At 39.6% G+C, this 21,474-nt stretch overlaps 1 protein-coding gene across 2 annotated transcripts in view; it reads left to right on the top strand.

The window, feature by feature from the left end:
- RHBDL1 (rhomboid like 1) overlaps window positions 1-21,474 on the top strand; it is a 2,391,317-nt gene that overhangs the window by 2,296,558 nt on the left and 73,285 nt on the right. For both annotated transcript variants that reach the window (XM_044089306.1, XM_044089307.1), the window contains one exon: window positions 20,968-21,028. In XM_044089306.1, coding sequence (XP_043945241.1) covers window positions 20,968-21,028 — 61 coding nt within the window. The remainder of the gene's footprint in view (window positions 1-20,967; window positions 21,029-21,474) is intronic.

Genomic DNA, 21,474 nt, shown 5'->3' with positions numbered 1-21,474 from the left:
ACACACACACACACACACTACACAACATTAGATAGTTTTATTAATGCTCTGTAGTGTGTCCCTTAACCTTCTACAGTAACTGCTACATATCCACACACACACACACACACACACACACATATACATACACACACACTACACAACATTAGATAGTTTTATTAGTGTTCTGTAGAGTGGGCCTTAATCCTCCACAGTGACTTCTAGGGACATCCTGTAACTGCTGCGCACACACTACACAACATTAGATTGTTTTACTAGTGTTCTGTAGAGTGGGCCTTAATCCATTACAGTTATTGCTACGCACACACTGCACAACATTAGATTGTTTTATCAGTGTCCTGTAGTGTGTGCCTTAATCCTCCACAGTGACTTCTAGGGACACCCTGTAACTGCTACACACACACTACACAACATTAGATTGTTTTATTAGTGTCCTGTAGTGTGTGCCTTAATCCTCCACAGTGACTTCTAGGGACACCCTGTAACTGCTGCGCACACACTACACAACATTAGATTGTTTTACTAGTGTTCTGTGGAGTGGGCCTTAATCCATTATAGTAACTGCTATGCACACACTACACAACATTAGATTGTTTTATTAGTGTCCTGTAGTATGTGCCTTAATCCTCCACAGTGATTTCTAGGGACACCCTGTAACTGTTACGCACACACTACACAACATTAGATTGTTTTACTATTGTCCTGTAGTGTGTGCCTTAATCCTCCACTTCTAGGGACACCCTGTAACTGCTACGCACACACTACACAACATTAGATTGTTTTATTAGTGTCATGTAGTGTGTGCCTTAATCCTCCACAGTGATTTCTAGGGACACCCTGTAACTGTTACGCACACACTACACAACATTAGATTGTTTTACTATTGTCCTGTAGTATGTGCCTTAATCCTCCACAGTGATATCTAGGGACACCCTGTAACTGCTACGCACGCACTACACAACATTAGATTGTTTTACTATTGTCTTGTAGTGTGTGCCTTAATCCTCCACAGTGACTTCTAGGGACACCCTGTAACTGCTACGTACACACTACACAACATTAGATTGTTTTACTAGTGTTCTGTATAGTGGGCCTTAATCCATTACAGTAACTGCTACACACACAATACACAACATTAGATTGTTTTATTAGTGTCCTGTAGTGTGTGCCTTAATCCTCCACAGTGACTTCTGGGGACACCCTGTAACTGCTACGCACACACTACACAACATTAAATTGTTTTATTTGTGTCCTGTATTGTGTGCCTTAATCCTCCACAGTGACTTCTAGGGACACCCTGTAACTGCTACGCACACACTACACAACATTAGATTGTTTTACTATTGTCCTGTAGTGTGTCCTTTAGTCCTGTACAGTAACTGCCACTACCAGGCAAATAATACACAAGATTAATAAAACTATCAAATGTGCATCACTAAGATGCAGCTGCATGTGTGTCATCAGATGTGGGGTAGGAGTAGATCAAACGTGTCAGGAGTCTTAGACAACGTAGGACTGTAGAGGGTAGACCATGTAAAGGAGAGGTGAATTAGAGGTGACAATCTGAATCATAATTTCAGATGAAACACTTGCAGTTTTGTATTCTTAGTTAGGTAAGACAAAACATAGTCTGGAAGATAGTCATTGTTGGCGGACGAGATAGCTTGGTCCAAATGTGGTGAAATGAAAAGACATTGAACAAGTTATCTAACTGCGTTTTAGTCTAAAGAACAAAAAGGCAGTATGTTATAAGGAACAAATGCCAAAGGAGAGGATGTAGTTGCCCAAGGAAACCATACAGACAGAGAGAGAAGTCAGGTCTTAGGAACCAAAATGTATGACAAAGAGAGAAGTGTTTCAGTCTGTGCTCAAAAGGCAAGTGACCAATTGTGCTCATGAAAATGCCAAAGGAAGCAATAAGTAAACATAGATGTAAAACATTTGATGCAGAACAATATATATGTCCATGTCCACACACACACTCACACACACACACACACACACACACACACACACACACACACACACACACACACACACACACACACACACACAGTGAAAGGAAACAAACTGTTGACCTGCTGAATGATACCTTTACTACAATCTGTTTTCAAAGGAGTTGCTGAATTAAAAGCTTCACCAGCTCATCTTGATAAGGTGATGACACTTGCTTTATCATGTACCTTTGCATAACTGCACTGTATTGTATTGATGTTTATTTATTCATTTATTTATTTATTTGCCATTTGTTAACCGGGTTGGTCTAGCTGGGCAGGTGCCCTTTTTCAGGAGTCCCAAGGAGAAAAGCCCCAATTACAGGACAGAAATGTTTACAATCAATAAAATATTTTCACATACAATGTATACAGCATTTATATATTCAGTATAGAGCAGCTACATACACAGACTAGATTACAGTTTTACAATGTATGTGGAGAAAAAGAAAGAAAATAAAAAAATAAACAGTATATAGATTAATCAAATGTGTACCTTATAGGCACAGGAAATACATAAAAATAAGGTAATCAGTACTTTGGAAAGGAAAATTACTAACCTATGCCTTAGTGTAGCGAGATGTACAGGTGTCAGAGAGAGTGATCCATGCAAAAAGTGGAAGGAAGAGGAGGGGTGAGGAAAGATAGAGGAGGGTGAGATAGGAGGTAGAAGTACAGAGTGGAGATTGGAGTATAGTGTATGGGCATGGCCATAAAGTGGGCGATTTTAGAAATAAAGATAGGACTAGGTATCAGTGAGAGAAAGTAGCAGAGGGAGGGGAAAAAGAGGCAGAGTAGTCCGGGAAATTGAGAAAGAGGAGGGGGAGGAGGGATGTTGATCAGAGATTAGTAGCCAAGTCATTAACTAAAAACTTCATGTTTATTTGCTTATTTTGCTAAATGTCTTTGGAGTGAAAAAAAAATGAATGAAGCAAAACAATTAAATAGTCCACCAGGCAGCCATAATATACAAGGAAGCTTTTACACTAGTAGTTAAGAATGCAAGAACCAAATAAAATAATGTACAGACTTTAAGAACAAAACACAACTAATTCCTCATAGTTCTCAATATTTTAGCAAAAAAGCAAAAATTAATTTTGTTAAAAAGGCCTCAAATTGGGGTTACTTTTAAACATTGAAACTATTAATTATAGGGGATGCAGAGGTTATAGGGGATGTAGAGGATGTGAGTTTTTTTCTTTTTCAGTCAGGAAGTCTAGAACTGTAATGATTATCATGCTTTATTAACTGTAATCCATCACTTTCTTCAAACAAATTTTCCAGTTTTAGGAAGGATGGAGTAAATATTTATGGTAAAATTAAGGATGTCACAAAAAATTAGGGACAGTTGAAAAGTATGTCCTCTTAGAATACAGCAAGTTCCTAGACTTTACTTCTGTGTGGACTTTATTGCCACCTAGTGGTCAGAGTGAACATCATCATGTGCATCATTTTCCCTATTAGTGTTCTTTCTAGCAGTGGTTTGCACATTCTCTGCAAATATTTCTTGCTGATGTCAGTAATTTGAAGCCGTAGCAAATGTTTGTAAAGATCTCATTCAGGTGCATTTGGGAACTGATGTGTGCCATTTTAGTACTGCAGTCTTGTAAAAAAATTTGGCTTCCATAATCACTGCACACCTAGGTGAAATAGTCAAAAGGCCTCTTATCTTGACACCTACTTTTCTAACAGGGTCGGCAATATGTGAAATGGCACCTTAGGTGAAAGAGCTTCACGACATCCTTCCCCACTACCCATTGACCCCCAAACACACACACTCACACACACACACACACACACACACACACACACACACACACACACACACACACACACACACACACGCGCACACACACACACACACACACACACACACGCACACACACACACACACACACACACACACACACACACACACACACACACACACACACACACACAAAATTTATGGTTCTTGCATTCTCTTTCCCTGTCTACCCTCCACCATGGCCTTCTCAGATTACCCAGATTACATGTTTATACTTTTTTGTATATTTTGTATTACTATTCGCCTTTTACTTGCATTCTTTCAACACACCCTAACCATAGGTTCATAGGTTCATAGGTAGGTACTAGGCTATTGGCCCTAGGGCCTATATAAACCTAGCCAAAAAGGTACCCTGGCTTTCACCACCAAAGAAAATTATTTTCCTATGCCCCTGTCAAGCAGAGCCCCAGAGGTGATCCCCAGGATGAATTTCCTATTACCCATCCAATCATCAAGATTTTTCTTAAAGAGTGCTAATGAGGAGCCTTGTTTGATATAGATAGGTAGTTTGTTCCAGAGTATGGGAAGTCTCTGGGACAGGAATCTATCCCTCCAGCATGTTCTGTTTATTGTGGTGCAAGGTTTAGTTAGGTCCCTAGACCATGTAGCTCGGAGGGATTGGGATTTCTTTAAGTGGAGCATGTCCAGCAGCTCTGGGTTTGACATAGCTTTGTATGTTAGGCAGAGATCGTCTCTGAGTAGGCAATATGCGATGGAGTAAAGCTGGAGTTTTTTGAGATGGTCTGCATAGGGCATCTGTTTGAGACAGGTAATCCTCTTTGTGAGGTATTTCTGCGGCCTTTCCAGTTGTTGTAGATGTCTTGTGAGGTACATACCAAAAGGGGTTTTGTACTCTATAATGGGTCTAATGAGTGACGAGTAGAGGGGAACAATGACCTATTTTTTCCTGGATGAGAAACCTTTTGTGATGAGGTGTGCCACATAGAAGGATTTCCTGACTACTGTGGTGATGTGATTATCAAAGGAGAGACTACTGTCCACCTGTGTCCCAAGGTCTCTTATCACATTTTCAGTGTTACATAGACTACCACCTATGTGGTAGCTCATGGGTACAGAGTTTTTACCAAAGGGGATGACAATGCACTTTTTGGCATTAAGCTTGAGGCCATGGCTTTGACATCAGGCATCTGACTCAGTGAGGCCCTTTTGTAGGATGTCCACATCGTTAGGAGTTTTGATTATGGCTCCTAGTTTGCAATCATCTGTGAACTTCATTAGCCAAAGACCTTCTGTGTTAGCATGTACTTCAGAAAAGTAGATACCAAACAGGAGAGGACCCAAGATTGAACCCTGTGGTACTCCACTTGTCACTGGTCTGAATTCGGATTTGGAGTCTGCTACTTTCACAGTGTGGGTTCTGTCAGTGAGCCAGTTGGCAACCCATCTTGTGACATAGGGATTTATACCCAGTTTAGTGAGTTTATCTATAATTCCAGAGTGGGGGATGGTGTCAAAAGCCTTGGTGAGATCTAGATAGGCTTTGTGAACCACCTTACCCTCATCTACAGCTTTGTTGACTGCTTCAAAGAAGTCTGTCAGATATGATCTACCTTTTACAAACCCAAACTGGGTTGGGTCCAGAGTTTGGAGATTACCAATGTCTTTGTTTATAAGTTCCATGATGATATGTTCCATGGCCTTGCAGACCAGGTTTGTTAGACTAATGGGGCAGTAGTTCCCGGGGTCCATGATGGCTCCCCCTCTGTGGAGTTGGATAACCGTTGCTGTGCGCCATTCAGTGGGCACAAAGCTTGAGGTGAGGCTATGATTGGACATGGTGCTTAGGTAGGGTGCCACTTCATTCTGTAGTTCATGCAGAATGCAACCTGGGATGTTGTCAGGTCCCATGGATGATGTGTTCTTGGCTTTGGAGAGTGTGGTTTTTACCTGTGCAGCCATTATTACAGGAACTTTGCATTCTTCTGGTATAGAGATGGGCCCTTTAGGGGGTGAGAGAGGGGTACAGTTAGCACTGAATCTATCTGCCAGGATGTTGGCAATATAAGTTGGTTGTGTATATTTAGTGCCATTGTGCTGTAACTCAGAGCAGATCTGAGTGTTGCCATTGAGATTATTGACATAGCTATAGAATGCTTTGTGGTTGTCTATAGAATCAGTGGTGAGTTTGTTTTCGTAACTAGCTTTGGAGGATTTTATGAGGGATCTCAGCTTCTTACTGAGGCTGACAAGGGAGTTCCTCCAATCATGGAATTTTACTCTTTTTTGCAACAGTTTCTTCCTTCTGTTGTAGAGTTTGTTTATGGCTGGGGTCCAGCAGATTGGCTTCTATTTTTGGAGGATAGCATTGTGGTTCTGTTAGGGATAGCACAATCCATGCACTTGTGTAAGTGCTTATAAAGTGCATTTGTGTAGGATTCAGCAGTCGTACATCTATAGTCCGTCTGCATGGGTGTCGTGAAGTTTGACACTTCTGTCTTAAGAAACGTGAACTTGGCTTTGGAGAAATTCTTTACGGTGGTTTCCCTAATGGGGGGTGGGGGCAGGATGTAGATGTCTAGGGTGATTAGCTTGTAGTCGGATCTGCCCAACAAGGAATTGACCACTAGTTGGTAATGACCAGGTCTAGGATATTGCTGCCCCTGGTGGGGGTGTGGATAAGTTGATCCAAGGCTATGGAATTTATAAATTTCAGAAAACGTTGAGCAAAAGAGTTGGTACATAAGTAGTTTTCCCAGTTAATGGTGGGGTAGTTGAACTCATCCAGTATGAGGGTGTTGGGTTGTACCCTAATATTTTCCAGTGTATCAAGAAATAAGGAGTGGGAATCCTGGGGCATGGTGGGGGATCTGTAGCAAGTTACAATTTGGATTGTGGTCTTGCCCAGAGTTAGTTGCACTTGGATAATCTTGGATGCATTATGCTGAGCAAATAGCCTGGAGGTGTGGATATCCTTAATGAATATGGACACGTCTCCCCCTTTAGTGTTTCGGTCCAGGTTAGGTGGCCAAAAGGAGTGGTATGAATTATAGCCTGGTAATGCAGGGGTGCTCTCTGGAGCCTTGAACCAGGTCTGTCGCTGCACAGTTGTCGATGTTCTCCATTCTGAAGAGTGCCTCAAGTGAATGCATTTTGAGGTTTAGACCTCTAGCATTGAGTAGCATTACCCTCAGATTTTGCTTGCTTGTACCTGTTAGGTTGGTGAATTTTTCATTTGAAACTTGCCTAAAAAGGAACTATAGGGGTGGCAAGAGCCTTAGCCAGTATCTAGAATCCCAAGGGCAACAGGTGCAGGTCATCTCTGGCAAAACATCATGGTCTGTTGATCATGTCATCCCAGGCAGATAGATACTGGATCCCCTTATAATGACACCAGAAGCTTAGCCAATTGTTGAAGTCAGTCATTTTGTCCTTGTACTGTGGCATAATTCTGGGTGATGGTAGGATGCTACTCAGGGCTAGGGTCATACATGCCTGGGCTACAAGATCGGAGAGCTCCTCCATATCTCTTTTTATGTAGTCCAGGGAGGTACGTCTCAGGTCATTCATACCAACATGGACATATTTGTTCTTGTTGTGGAGTGACCCGAGTGCGTGCATTATGTGGCGGATCCTGACACCCGATAGGCAGCTGACAGTAACTTTCTCCTTGTTTAACCTGGTGAGTGGAACATCAGTGTGCCTGACTATAGAGTCACCTATGACTAGAGTGTTGGGTATGTTGTTATGCCTTATGGGCTGTAGTTGAGTGGCACACTGAGTTTGTGGGCTATGTGTCATTTGGGGTGTGTTGGGAGGTGGAGGTTGCTTGCGTTTCTGCTTTGGAGGCCTCTGTTGCTTGAGCAGATTTTTATTGAGAGCCTCAGTGAATGTAGGTGTGTGTTTTGTGTTTCTATGTGTCTGTTTTGATGGTGTACGTTTTGAGGGACTATGTGATGATTGTGGTGTGGTGCAAGTCTTTACCTTCTCCTCTTGACTGTCTAGTCCAGTCTTGGGTGAAGAGAGCTTTGCTTCCAGTTTGGCTATATAAGTGCATCTCTCACAGGTTGTAGTGCTGGGTGGTAGGAGGAGAGGGTTGCCTGTGTACATGAGGCAATTGCTGTATTGCCCCGAGATGCCCAGATTCATCAGGTAGACAGGAAAAAACACCAGGAGTTGACCCTTAGACATGCCTGGATAGGTGCTTATTTATTAAGTGCTAAAAACTGTTTTCCTCTAGACAAGTGAGGAAAGCTGAGTACTGTAGTAATTTGTAGCTTATTTAGTGCTTACAACGAGTTCTGAACAAGTGCTGACCTCAAAGAAACAGATTTGAGTGCTAAAACTTAAAAAACTGTCTAGTTTTAAGGGAAAGTTTAAAGAGCAGACTTTATGGCGCCCGGAATAGTTTAACCCTAGCTAAGCGGAGATACATACATATATATAACAGTAGCAAATGAGCAAAATGATTTAAACAAATTAACCAATTAACCAATAAAAAGCTAGACATTGCTGTCGTAACTGTAAATGAAGTAACTAAATTAAGGCATGGGAGTTCTAGATGATCTCTTGGACATTTTGGAGTTTTTCCCGATCCTTTTTGATTCAGTGATTGCCTGAACAAAAATCATAACTAAGGAAATTCATTCTTATTCTTCAAGTTTGCTTTTTCCTACATCCTTTTAACATACAGGTATGCGCCACTTAATGTACAGTATAGATTTTATCCCACAGAATGTTAAGCGGTGCGGATGTGAAATGAACACCATATTCTTTACATTGTGCTTCACTTGACATCCTTCTGCACAGCGTCTGATCACATTTAGGTCCACTTAGTACAGTATGGAAGTGTCACTCATCTTGTTTCTCATTGAAGATAAACAGGCAGGGTAGTTCATTTATATGCTTTATTACAAAGAAACACATCAGGATAGATAGCAGCAGTACAAAATATAAATGAACTGTTAAACTGACAAACTACACAGACATACATGCTTACATCTCAACCACTTACTACAAAATGGCACTCAGGCTCACACACGCTCAGTATTTATACACTTGTGCAAGCCCTTAGAAAGCTTCATAAAGGTATACATACATATCGATCTACATCCTCATCTTTAATGAATTGCCCATAATACAATGACATTTAAAAAGAAACATGCCATTGTCCAAACAATAAGAAATGAACACAACAGTCATGTCCAAGTTTCCGTGTATCTGGAACATGGTCTGGAAATGAGACCTGCTCTAGTAATCTAGCAATCAGAACTGGGTTTAGCAACAGGGACAGTCATTGGTGAATGACTTGCTTCAGGAGTTTCAGGATTCTTCTCAGGAACAGGGGTATTTACTGGAGCATCCTCTGGAACTGGAACACTGGATAAGTTACTCTGAGATATAGAGTCTTTCTCGCATGTATGATACTGAAATACAGGCTCAGACACTGGGATTACAAGAAGAACTTAAAGGATTTATTCTGCAACTATGATGGAATACCTAACAAGCAGAGTACAGAAGGAGGAAATAGGTTAGGAACTTGGAAATGTGGCTTTTGTAAAGCTTGCAGCCACATTAAATGTTCCCACAGTTTTGTTCATCCGGTAACAAACAAATGCTATAAGTTCTCTGGTTTTGCTAACTGTAACACCAAGAATGTTATACACATTGGCACTTGTAATTTGTGCCAAGCCTATTATGTACGAAAGACCAATAGAAAGTTTAAGGAACGGATACTTCGCCACCTGTTAGACATCAAAAATAAAGTGGTAAGCAATGCCCTGTATGGACATGTGTCTGAAAATCCAGGGCATTCATTTAGCTTTATGGTTATCTCAAATGTGACTACTAACCTCCGTGGAGGAGACATTGTCAACAAACCTGAAAAGGAAGAAAGCAAATGGATCATGAACCTCAGAGCTAATTTATTTCCAGGGCTCAACAGAGTAGGTCCTATTAAACCTATTTTGAAAGAGAGAAGCCTAATTAAGAAATGAAATGGAGGCTTAAGTAAGGTGTGCATCTGATTGCTGTATGTGATTGGTTGAGCAATTAAGGATCTTTATTTAACAGCAGTAAGTCAGGTCTACACACTAGGATCTGAAGAAGGTTTTTTTAACTGAAAGCGCTTATCCTGTTTGACCTGCAACTTGAACAGCACAATTTGTGCTTTTTATTTCTTCGTTTTATTAAAGCCTACATTTTAACAGAACTTCTCAGTGAACTTTTCGTTGTGGTGGAAGCCTTTTTTTCATTTTACTATTTTTGTCTATTAAGGCTTCCTCTGGAGGTGTTTTTTGGTTTGGCTGTGCTTGTTTTTTTACCTTAACACCTCACACAGTCGTTATTTGTTACTGCTTTGGTGTCAACACTGTATTTTGTGATGGAAAATGGTCGGAAAACTAATACTACATTTAATGCTGGTATGCGCAATCCTTTATTTGATATCAATATAAAGACTGGTGTGAATCAGGAACTGATTACAGACTGTAATGAAGAATTTGATAACATCTTTAGAGAAGTTGAGAATGCAGCCTATAAGCTCAAGAGGCTGCAATGGCAGCGATTTCACATGGAAGCATGTCTACATCAAAATGTGATACCGAGGGGATTGAGAATTAGGTGTATGCCCAGCTATGGGAACACCTACCCTGATCTCCTGGCCAAATGGCAGGAGATTAACATAGAGACAAGCTTCCGTTACATGCAGCTGCTAATAGACTACTTTAAACCACATGAAGATGAGGTTTCTGCTCTTATTGAATGTAAGCAAAAGCAAATGGAAACTATGCGATTACCCGATAGCTACTTGTTTAAGCTAGAAACCCTGCAAGATAAATTGGAAACCTATGAGAACAAATTGAAAAGAAGGGATCTGTCCATGCACCTTTGTTACAGCAACTCCCTTTTTTATTAACACAGAAAAATGTCGGGAGATCCAGGTCAGAAAGCAGAGAGAGGAAAAAGAGAACGGTAATTTAGGAACCTCAATGAGCTTAGATGAATCGATTTAGTTGGTAATTAATATATCCGATTATGAGCTGACAGCTACCCAAAAGAGTGTTCTGCAAAGAGGCTTGAGCTTCATACCCTCAATACGTTCTGACCTGAGTGAGTTAGTGACAGACTTAAGGTGCTTTGGTAGGAACGTTACATTGAAGTGTCTTTTTGACAATGAAAATACTGGTACAAACTATACATCGTCTGTGTTGAGAAAACCAAGTTCCTTTGTCCCCAGTAATCATCCCACTGTGGAGATGTTCTTACAGTTATGTGAGAATGAGGTGTTTGAACGGAGGTCAAAAGGAAAAAGTAAACACTATTACAATTTAACACAGGATGAGTTTCAGGCATTAAAAGAGTTGCAAACAGTGAAAGAAATTATTTTCAGGCCAGCTGACAAAGGAGGAGCTTTAATAGTGATGAATTCAATACAGTATGCCGAGGAAATGCAGGATATGTTAAGCCATAGTGATATATACCACAAAATCGAAAAGTATCAAGTAGACAGATTGATTTCCTCAGTAAAGAATGTCCTGTATGACAAATTAATGACTAGAGCAATTGATAAAAATCTATATGACTTTCTTGAAATGGTATATCCAACTATACCTGTTATCAAAGGGTTGCCTAAGATTCATAAGAACAGTGTTGACCCCCCTCTGAGACCGATAGTTTCGGGGAGAGGATGGGTCACTGAGCCCATTTCAATCTATGTGGAAACTGAACTCAAGAAGTTGTTGCCTTTCGCACATACTGTATTGAGGGACACTGGTCAGCTGCTGGAGAGACAGTATGAAAGAATGGAGCAAGAAAGCTCCATAGACAACCTCATTTTGGTGACGATGGACGTCAACAATTTATTCACTTGCATACCCAACGATCTAGGAATAGAAGCAGTAAGGGACTTTGCCTCTCATTTTGAAGTAAACATGGATGTGAATCTAGTATGCAGCTTCCTGGAATTGGTCCTGGAGAGCAATGTGTTCCTCTATGGTGAGAGCTACTATTGGCAAAAATGGGGGGTAGCCATGGGCACCCCCTGTGCAAACAGCTATGCCAATATAGTCCTAGCTGAATGGGAAAGGCAATGGGAAATAGATACGAAAAATGAATGGAAGGAATGCATCATCTTTTACAACAGGTTTGTGGATGATGTTATATTCCTATGGAAGGGCAGTATGCAACGCCTAAATGATTTTGTCGACTATTTAACAAGTACGACTAGCTTTCTAAGATTCGAAGTGAAAACGTCAGCAAATGAGATTGAGTTCTTAGACGTGAGAATTTCAATGAATAATAGCAAAGGAATTGGCACCACTATATTCAGGAAACCAAATTGGAGGAACCGTATGCTATACTACAATAGCATGCACCCGAGACATGTTTTTCAGAATATTGTTGAAAATCAAGTCACCAGGATATCCAAGCTCTGTACAGATGATGATGATTTTCTGCAGGAACAAGACAAACTCTTACAGAATTTTGCTTCAAGAGGCTATAATGAAAAACAATTAGTCATGAGTAAAGGCAAAGCAATGTCCATTCGATACAACAAAGGGCAACTGTACTACTCAAAACGGAAGCACAGTGATGTGAAGAAAGGTGGAAACAGCAACAGTTTCAGATGCATGATGACCTACAGCACTGAATCCTTTGATGTCCGTGAAACCATCAAAAAATTTTGGCCAGTCTTAACTGCTGACAGTAAAATTAGGAGAATAGTAGGGAAAACACCTAAGTTTGGTTATAAAAACAAGAAGAACTTAAAGGATTTATTGTGCAACTATGATGGAATACCTAACAAGCAGAGTACAGAAGGAGGAAATAGGTTAGGAACTTGGAAATGTGGCTTTTGCAAAGCCTGCAGCCACATTAAATGTTCCCACAGTTTTGTTCATCCGGTAACAAATAAATGCTATAAGTTCTCTGGTTTTGCTAACTGTAACACCAAGAATGTTATACACATTGGCACTTGTAATTTGTGCCAAGCCTATTATGTACGAAAGACCAATAGAAAGTTTAAGGAACGGATACTTCACCACCTGTTAGACATCAAGAATAAAGTGGTAAGCAATGCCTTATATGGACATGTGTCTGAAAATCCAGGGCATTCATTTAGCTTTATGGTTATCTCAAATGTGACTACTAACCTCCGAGGAGGAGACATTGTCAACAAAACTGAAAAAGAAGAAAGCAAATGGATCATGAACCTCATAGCTAATTTATTTCCAGGGCTCAACAGAGTAGGTCCTATTAAACCTATTTTGAAAGAGAGAAGCCTAATTAAGAAATGAAATGGAGGCTTAAGTAAGGCGTGTATCTGATTGCTGTATGTGATTGGTTGAGCAATTAAGGATCTTTATTTAACAGCAGTAAGTCAGGTCTACACACTAGGATCTGAAGAAGGTTTTTTTTAACTGAAAGCGCTTATCCTGTTTGACCTGCAACCTGAACAGCACAATTTGTGCTTTTTATTTCTTCGTTTTATTAAAGCCTACATTTTAACAGAACTTCTCAGTGAACTTTTCGTTGTGGTGGAAGCCTTTTTTTCATTTTACTACACTGGGATTAAATATTTCCGATTCCACCTAAATTCTGCTCCTTGCGATTCCACAATGTATGATCTCGGCTCTGGACATACTCCTTTCACAACACCAATCCAGTCAAAACCTTTAGACATCTGCATCCTCACTATCTCCCCTTCTGTAATGGATTGAGCAGTTTGCTGGTCTTATCATAATAGAACTTCTAGAATAAGGATTTCTTTAACAGACTGGCTTTCACTGATCTGTTGTTCTTGACACACGGAACCAATAATAAACTATTAATTGGTAGTGTGGTTCTGGTTTGTCTCGACAGAAGTCTCTGTGCAGGTGAACTAAGATGTTTATCATGAGGAACATTTCTGAGATTCAAGAGATTCAATAAAACATCATTGTCATTTTGTTTCGACTTCTCTAGTAATTGTTTCACACTTTGAACTGCACGCTCTGCCAAACCATTTGACTGCGGGTACTCAGGGCTACTCGTGACATGAGTAAAGTCCAACTCATCACCAAATCTTTTGAACTGCGGGCTTGTAAACTGTGTATCACTGTCAAAAATAACTTTGTGCAGACTACCATGGACTGCAAAATGATGCTTCATCATAGTAATGACAGTATTGGACACTAGATTAGGAAGCAGGTCAATCTCGAACCAATCTGGATAAGAGTCTACTAACACCAAGTAATGCTGACCATTCCATTTGAAAATGTCTGTAGCTACTGTCGACCAAATTCAGGAATCTGGTTTAGCTGAAGTGGTTCTTTCTGTTGATGTGGCTTATTACTATTACATACAGAACAAGATGAAAGTACTCTCTCAATATCTTGTGACATAGAAGGCCAAAATACTAGGTCTCTTGTCCTTCTTTTGGTAGAATCTGCTCCTTGGTGGCCACGATGTAAGATGGTAATATACTCTTGTTGCAAGGACTTTGGAGAAATTATTTTTGGATGTTTCATAGTGATACTATTGTCAAACAAAATCTCCTCTCTATAAGTAAAATAAGCTTGCACATCCACTGGTAAACAAGATTGCTTTGACAGCCATCCTTGACTGATAAAGTGGGTGAGCTTCTGAAACACTGAATCTGTGGCTGTATGACATCTAAGCTCACCAAGATGTGTGGAAGAAAATTTCTCACTTCCTTGACTTAAAAATCAAGTTTCTCATTTTCATGCTGTTCAGTGGTATTTCTGGGCGATCTGGATAAAGTATCAGCAAGATAAAGAAGTTTGCCTTTCGTGTAGGCAAGATTAAAATTATACCTTTACAATTTGAGCATAATGCATTGCAATCTGGCAGGAGCTGTATGCATAGGCTTTCTCAAAATAGTGACTAGAGGCTGGTGATCTGTTTCAATCTTGATAGGTTTACCATAAATATAATCATGGAACTACGAACATGCAAACACAATTGCCAAGAGTTCTTTCTCTATCTGCAAATATTGGATCTCAGTTTGGGTTAGAGTTCTGGATGCATAGGCTACTGGTCTACCCTCTTGAAGAATGACCGCACCAAGGACACACTTCAAAGCATCATAAGAAAGAGTAACTGGTTTGTGAACATAGTATCTGAGAGTTGGTGGACTGACAATTCTCTTTTTCAGGACAGCAAATGCTCTTTGGTGTTGTTCTAACCATGACCAGGATATATCTTTGCATGTCAGCTCTCTCTACATGGTGCTGAAAGTTGGCTCAAGTCTGGAATGAACTTGCCTAGGTAGTTAACCATGCCAAGAAAATGCTGTAGGGCTTGAACAGTGACTGAAGCTGGCATTTTGAGAGTAGCAGTTTGCTTGGAAGAATCTGGTCATAAACCTGAACTGGTAAACAAATAAATAGCATAAGTAGCTTCTCGTAGCCTGAACTTGCACTTCCGAGGATTCAGCCTAAGATTCACTTCACATGCTCTTTCCAGAGCTTTCTTGAAGTTTCTGTCAAGCTCACCTTCACCATTACCTCCTACTAGAATATCTTCTACTATAACAGCACATGGATACCCAGAAAAATTTTGTTCCATTGCACACTGGAAGACTTCACTGGCAGAATTTATCCCAAATGGCATTCTCAAAAATCTTTACCTGCCAAAAGGAGTACTGAAAGTGGTTAGCAATGAAGATTTTCAATCAAGCAGAATTTTCCAAAATGAACTCTTGGCATCTAAGAGAGAAAAAACAGTGGCATTTGGTATAAGAGCAGCGACTTCAACTGTACACATTGGATGATGAGGTCTTTTCAGTGCCTTGTTCAAATGTCTTGGATCAATACCTATTCTGATATCATCTGAGATTTTCTTATGAGCCATGACCATGGAAGACACCCATTCAGTAGGTTCTTTTACTGGACAAATTACACTTTGCTGCACCATTTTATCTAGCTCAGCCTTGACTCTGTATTGCACTGGTACTGGAACATTCCGGGCAGGTCTGACAACTGGACTGACTTCACGGTCTAACTTCATGGAGTACACAACTTGCAGTTTGCCTAATTTGTCTTTGAAAAGATTAGCATAGTTAGAAAAAATAGACTGGATGAAGCTAGAACAGTGGTCTTTCAAGCTTACTTGGTGGAGTTCCTTATTAAATGAAAGTAGTACCATTTTCAAATTGTCTCTGAGGCCTAATAATGGCTGTACATGCCTTTTGACTACATAAAATTGCAAGTCATAGCTGTTCCCAGCAGGGTAACATGAAAGCATTACTGAACCTTCAGTTTGAATTTTTTCACCACCATGAACAACAAGCTTTGCACACTTTGCCAAATCAAGCATTTCACCAGCATATACTCTAGCAAATGTTTCTACTGACATAATATTGCACTTTGAACCTGTGTCAACATTGAGTTCTATGGGTCTTCCATCTATCCGAACAGTACAAAATACTTCATTCTTTGCCCATAAATATACTGCATTGACTGTTTCATTAAGTGCAGACACACCATCAACATAAAAAGTAGGGTCACAGTTTTCTAATTGGTCAACTTGTCTCTTTGCATGTTCTCTTTTAATAAAAGAATGCCCCTTATCTGATTTACAAAACCTTTTGCAATTATTCCACTTATTACATTTGTGGCATTGCTGACCAAAAGCTAAGCACTTTTCTCTTTTGGGCTCATGATTTTTATCACAATTACAACAGTTGTCTATAAAACTGAGTAGAGGCACATGTTTTGAGTTTGCTGACTCACTCTTGTGCTTCAATGAGACTGTGCACACTGTGGAATTTGCTAGAAAAGTATGGGGTTTCCCAATGACTCTTGCAGGGTTCACAGTTGCTGTCATGTGCTTGGGCCTGTTTCTTTTAACCACGTGCTGCATACTATCAACATAAGCACTAGAATATACTGGAAGCATGCATTTCTCATTTGTAAGCATATCTGTGTGCTTTTCTGTGAGTTCATATATCTGACAAATCTCAATGACCTTATTCAAAGTTGAATCATTGTCACAAAGCAAAATCTTTCTCACAGCATCATCTTTAATACCATACACAATTCTTTCTTAGCAACGCATCCCTTAAATCACAAAATTTGCAAATGTTAGCCTTGTTTCTCAAGTCAGTTATATATGCAGCAAAGGTTTCCACAGACTTTTGATCTCTTGTGTAAAATAAGTGCCTTCCCATTGTAGTATTCATTTGGGGGTTACACATTTCTCTAAATTTACATTTCAAGCACTTGGTGTCTTCCCTTGACTCAGCCAGTACAACTATATGATGGTTTCCCCCTCCCCTGCAAACACAGCAGGTGCATACACAAACGAACGCTCTCTTTCTATGGCCTCTAAACCAGCTACATTAATCAGAATAAATTGCCTTTGTATGGCATCTTTATCAGAAAATGTAGCTTGTATGAAAATATCTTACTCTTGCTCATTCCAATTCTCTGCAATATTATTGTCAAAGACAAGTGGAGCTGGTCTACAAAATATGTCTGCCATGTTCACAAATTTTGGTAAAATAAAATGCAAAGTAGGTCCACTGCAAATATGCCCCTTGTAATTATGAATGAACATGTACACACAGCCAGTACTTGTAATAAAATTCAAATGCACAGTAAACTCTTTCAAATACTATACTTTGTGAAATATGCTTTTAAATGGCTGTATTTTGTCAAATAACTGTACTGTAATACTACACAAACTTGCAAACACTTCATACACTTCAGATATCTTGAATAGCTTTAAGAAATGCAAAAAAGTATTTGCTATGAGCTACTTTGAAAAAAATGCAGTTGTTTTCCTTATTTTATTCATTTTATGTGATTTGGACTTTATTTCAAACATTTTCTGTAGTTATTCGAATATTTTCTCAATATGTTGCAGTTTTAGTTATTCGAATATTTTCTCAATATGTTGCAGTTTTGGACATTTTGTTTACTTAGAAATTCATTTAGAAGGTTCTGAGTGCTTTGTTTTTTATTTTGCAAATAAGAAATCATTTAAGTAAGCTTTGATACCTGAAATACATTTCTGACCTGTTTTTGTAACGTGAGGTGGGGATGATCCATTCCTCTATATTCCTCCACCTTTAACTGAGTGCTTTCTTGGTCTGGAATCTGGATATCTGGATGCCATTCTGACACCATTTTGCTCTTCTTGTTTCTCATTGAAGATTTACAGGTGGGGTATTTCGCACTCCCCTCCCTTCCTGCCCTTCATCTTCTTATATTATAAGTGGCAGTCTTGTTCACAGAAAATGAGCTTCTCTCTCCATGGTTGTTACCCTTATGTGTTTTCCTCGGTTTACTATCATAATCTCGAAGTTTTAAAAAAAAGTGTACTTATTAGCAAAGTGTTTCGCCGAAAGTGCACATTACCGAACATCCCTAATGTCGCAAAATAGCTGCTAATGCAGAAAATGTCGATCACAACATTTTCAGCACTTAACAGCAATCCCACCCTTCCTGTAACTCACTAACTAGCTAACCTAACATCCTGTTTATGCAGGGGGGCAAGCACCCCTGCACCCCTTGTAGGGGGCTGCACCCCCCACGCCCCCCCACGCCCCCCTAACTTAATATTCCAACTCCGAAATTGCATTACAGTGAGGACAGGGATGTATTTCCCTAAACGCACTGTACCATGATCCCTTTACATAAGCGAACATTATATTTGCGAATGCACAGTCCATTCGCAAAAATGACATTCGCTCATGTAACCAGCACACATATGAAGTACTCAAACATCTGTTGTTTGAATACTTCATAGCCGTGCAATTGCACGGTGACATTTCAATGTTAAACCATTTTCCTCTGCTTTCAACCCATCCTTTTATTCGCTATTTCTCCCATTTCTCTCCATTTATGTGTTGAACTAGTTTTGCGCTTTGGTTTACAGGTCATTTTAGGCCTGTCTGTTGCTGTTAATGTGGTAGCAGTGTGGCATTTTGTTACATATATGAGTAAGCATAGTCTCTGGCAAGCTTGTGTGTCTTTCCTGTGACATCCAGCATTTTTTATTAGCATGACTCCTCCACTGCACCTGACTAATGTTGCTTCTGCCTGTAATGCAGTTATGCTACTTTACTGTGCAGCACTTTTTGCAAACTGCTGCTGTAGTGCAACCACTGCTACATATTCAGGCAGCTATGGACTGCATCATGCTTTGAGCAGATTGCTATTTGTCACTATTCAGGCACATAGTACTTATCTGTGAATCCCAGACATTGTTTGAAAGTATTTGCAAACTGCCATTTTAAAGTAACATTAACAGGCACATGCACTCTGACTGATGATATTAAAAAAAATTGATGATATTAAAAAAAAAAAACTTTAGCATAGTAAAAACAAGCTTTGAGCTTTAACTATCTGCTAAAATTATCCATGCAAGTTGGTATTTGTAGAAGAATATGAATGCCTTTATTAAAAATGCATATGTTACCATGACCACAAGTATCAGACCTTGGATCGGTTGGCCTTTTATCAAAATTAAAGGACACCATTACCACAGACAGGATGATAGAACGATTGTCATCTAAATGTTAGAAATTGCCGCGCTGAAAGGAAATTAAATTTGCCATGTTATTTTAATTACATCACACATTGATTCATTTATCCCTTTTTGGCAAATTGCCATAGGAATCAAAACTGACATTTGCTTTGCTACTTGTATTTTTTACTTTGTGTAGATTTTTTGAGCTGCTATAGTTTCAGGTGTAAATTATCAACATATGCACCTGAATGAAAAAAATTGAAAAATAAAATATAGGTATAACAAAGACTGTTGGACAGGAATCAGGAGAAGGAAAGGTAAAATCTTTCATAGATCAGTAGAGTTCAGCAAGAAAGCATGTGTTAAACATTGAAGCCTTCCAGGCTTGTGGCAGATTTGTACTGCTACTGCAACGTCAATGATAGCTGGATGAGGCAGTATATAATTCTACTTAAGACTTTTGGAAATAAAATCTACAGCCAAAACTGAGGGCATTAAAACAGAAGTGCATTGTTGTGTAATTATGATTCTGAGTTTATGTTTTAATAAATAAAGTTTTTAGTTTTTACAGTTTACTGGAAAATGCATGTATTCTTATTCAGTAATTTGCTAAAGACAGCTAAACTGAAAAGTGAACATACACAGCTTAAGAACAATCCAGTACAAATGACATGATGTTTGTCTAGAAAGTAAATTCTGATGTCATCAGAACAACTGTGATAAACATCTACTGCTGCCAGCATTTCCCCTTCCATGTTAGTGTAGATTAATTTTTAAATATTTGCACAGCAGTGAAGATGTTCCACCATTTTGCAATGATCTCTTGAGGGACATCCATTTTATTTATTGATTTATTTACTTGCAGTTTATGTTGCTTCTTAACCTTGTTCTGCATTCTCATTCCAGTGGAACCTTTGCCACCCTTCCTTTCCCATCATATATTCTAGTTTAGCCAGATGTCCAAAGCCACTGACCTCCAAATGGTAATTTAAGCTGCAAGCATTGCAGACAGATGACAAGACATTATATACGGCCTCAACACTGCAATCTGCACATAGATTCTCATTCCCTCGCTCTCAAAATTTTGAAGGGGATAGAGACTGTGAGTGATTCAGCATGCATTTTCCAAAGTTTTCTGCTAATTCCTTCACAAGAAGGCCTGTGGAATCAGCCTTGGGGTCACCTCTGTACAGGCAGTTTCTCCAGCACCATACCAAAAACAAGAAAGGTGAGCTATGATGGACACATCTTCTATCTCTCTGGCAGGCCAGAGCTGCTCCTGAACCAGGGGCATTAGTCTTGCAGAGTCATGATACAACCATTGATCCTTAGGCCTGTAAATAAGCTTGTTGTGTACTCTTCTAAAAGTATCTGCTCCTCATTCATTCCATATATAGAGGGATGCCCGCAAAAGGAAGGCCTTATAAGTTCAAACTTTGAAACTGAGAATTCATAATATTCTACAGAACTAGTACATAGCAGATGAACGAGTGATCAGATGTATTATACTGTGTAGATGTTTTCCCATATTTCAGAAAACTGCATTAATCAGAAGGCTCAGTACCTCAAAATGTCTCAAGTTGTAACATTTCACATCTCTTGCTTCAGTAGTGACAGTAGCCTGAAATGTATGGGTGAGTTATTCTGAGAATATTTCTGCAGATTATAAAGTGGTTCACTTGAACAGCTGGTTTATACTTGCAATAATTCTTTTTCTCCTTTTTCCTCTAGAACTGGGCAGGGATGCGCTGCCCCTACAAACTCCTGAGGATGGTTTTGGCACTCGTATGCAGTAAGAATTTAATTTATTTGTCAGTTTATATCTTCATGTTCTGGGACAGCCTGATTGTCATGAATAACGCTTACATAGACTAAAAAAAATGTAGGAAGGCATGGAAACATGCATAATGTATCTCGCTTTTCAAAATAGTTTTGCCAGTTACAGAAATTTTCAGAAGAATCCAGCCAAATTGATAGTCCCTATAATGTGTACAAGCTGATACAACTTGTAATGTCCAGGGATTTTGGTGTAGATCCAGATAGCATTAATAGTGGAAGAGTTTGGTCAGCTCCATGGTGCAGATGGTAAAGTCCTGACTGTTAAACTCAATCTGTGATCAGCTGGTGACCCAGGCACTAGAGGACCTGACAAGAGAGAAGGTGGGAGTGAATGGGTGACTTCCAGGTGATGGGGAGAGGTAGCCCAGCACCTACTGCAGAGACGTGCTTGGTATGCAG

Source organism: Protopterus annectens, chromosome 12.part0 (genome assembly GCF_019279795.1).
Source record: "Protopterus annectens isolate FY-2018-M chromosome 12.part0, PAN1.0, whole genome shotgun sequence".
NCBI classification, from domain to species: Eukaryota; Metazoa; Chordata; order Ceratodontiformes; family Protopteridae; genus Protopterus; species Protopterus annectens.
Note: the sequence above shows the minus strand (reverse complement) of the source record. Positions and strands in the feature narration are given on the sequence as shown.